This window comes from Perkinsus marinus (genome assembly GCF_000006405.1).
Source record: "Perkinsus marinus ATCC 50983 genomic scaffold scf_1104296973774, whole genome shotgun sequence".
NCBI classification, from domain to species: Eukaryota; Perkinsozoa; order Perkinsida; family Perkinsidae; genus Perkinsus; species Perkinsus marinus.
The window spans coordinates 1-1,542 of record NW_003201331.1 but is presented as its reverse complement, the minus strand read 5'-3'; the positions used below and the strand labels follow the sequence as shown (position 1 = coordinate 1,542).

Here is a 1,542-nt window from a genome sequence, read left to right as displayed (position 1 = left end):
AAAAGATACACATTAGGTCCGAGAAGATACTACTTCATCTAGTGTCGTCGGTGTGGTACCATCCTTGGAGGTTTTCTGCAGCGACGCACGCCAGAGACTTTTGCGAGCACCCAAGCGTAACGGTGTGATGAAGAGGAAACGGGATGATGGAGAAATCATTCGGAAATTTCCTGGGCAATTTCATGATGAGAGTGTTGGAGTAGGAATATATGTTCGCTTTCCTCAGCTGAGCTCGAGAATTTCTCCACTAATTAGATTAGTTTATACACGACTTTGAGTAGAAGTGTAAAAAAACAATAAAAATTTCCCAAAATTTCCTCATTGTCACCAACGCATGTAGTTGACCATTTACTTATTTTCCCGCACTCCCTTATGACGACTCGTAAACTTTTTCAACGGTTTTCCATACCACTCGAATCACTGAAATACTCGTCGAGAAGTTCATATGCATTGCTAGATTTTATGAAGTGGAAGAATGCTCCATAATTCCGAAAACTACACAAACTAGGGTAGAAATTATCGCCGTTTACATACGCCTTTCCTGAAAGATTCATTTGATGTCCAGTGGCTACTTCGCATATGTTGATATTATGTTCGGGCGAATCAGATGTGCATTGATTCATGTCTAAGTCGGGCCCTTTTACTTGTAGTACACACTGAAGGAAATTATCTTCACAAAATCATCAACGGAAATCCCGTGATTTAAATAGTCTCCTTATCCTCATATCTTTGTCCCTTTATTTTCAACGAGGTCAAGGAGAAAAGAAGTGATGATGATACGAGTTAGTATAGAGCAAAACGGTCGGGCGGGCGACGACCAAAGATATGAGGATATCCTCCTCACCGCTTCCCGACTCTCAAGCTGTTACTATAACTCAATAAAACACCTTCTGAGAGCAACTAGAATCATGGTAGATAGATCAATAGCAATGAGATGGCGGTCGGGTATCAGATCGAGTCGAAGCGAGTCCACTTTCGATGCTGCTCGTTTGTTCGACGGAGTCGTCATCGTCATTACGTTGCGGAGAAAATGCGCGTTGCGATGCAGATCTCGCTCGCCATGCTTCAGCCCGAAACGGCGAGGTAGAAGGCGAGCGAGATATATACGTTCCTCAGGTATCCAGTGATACGTTTAAAAACTCTCTGTGACAGATGCAGGTTCATCACGTCAAGTTTGGCCTCGGTCCTCTTCCTCGTGGACCGAAGGTGACTAACAAGAGGAAGCTGTGTGCCCATGAAGGGTGCCTCAAGCAGGTGAGCAGGTTTCCGGGCTACTCCATAGCTTCTTTGTTTGTTCCTTTCTTCAAATGATGGTTGTTTCTCTTAGGCTCGGGACGGGACTCCGTACTGCATCAGTCACGGAGGTGGCCGTCGGTGCGAAGTTCTGGAGTGCACGAAGAGTGCTGTGGGCAGCAGCGAACGCTGCAAAGCTCACGGCGGAGGGAGAAGATGCACCGTGGATGGCTGTACCACCGCTGCCCGCCCAGGCCCCTTGCAGCTGTGCCAAAAGCATGGTGGCAAGGAGCCCAGGCGAGCAAGTGG

At 46.8% G+C, this 1,542-nt stretch overlaps 1 protein-coding gene across 1 annotated transcript; it reads left to right on the top strand.

Moving 5' to 3' along the window:
- Nucleotides 1–1,327: 1,327 nt before the first annotated feature.
- On the top strand, nucleotides 1,328–1,538 carry Pmar_PMAR026187 (hypothetical protein; the record flags this gene model as incomplete). Its single annotated transcript, XM_002766044.1, has 1 exon — nucleotides 1,328–1,538. A coding segment is annotated over one exon (211 nt), but the record flags the coding sequence as incomplete, so codon positions are not given.
- Between the last annotated feature and the right edge of the window lie 4 nt (nucleotides 1,539–1,542).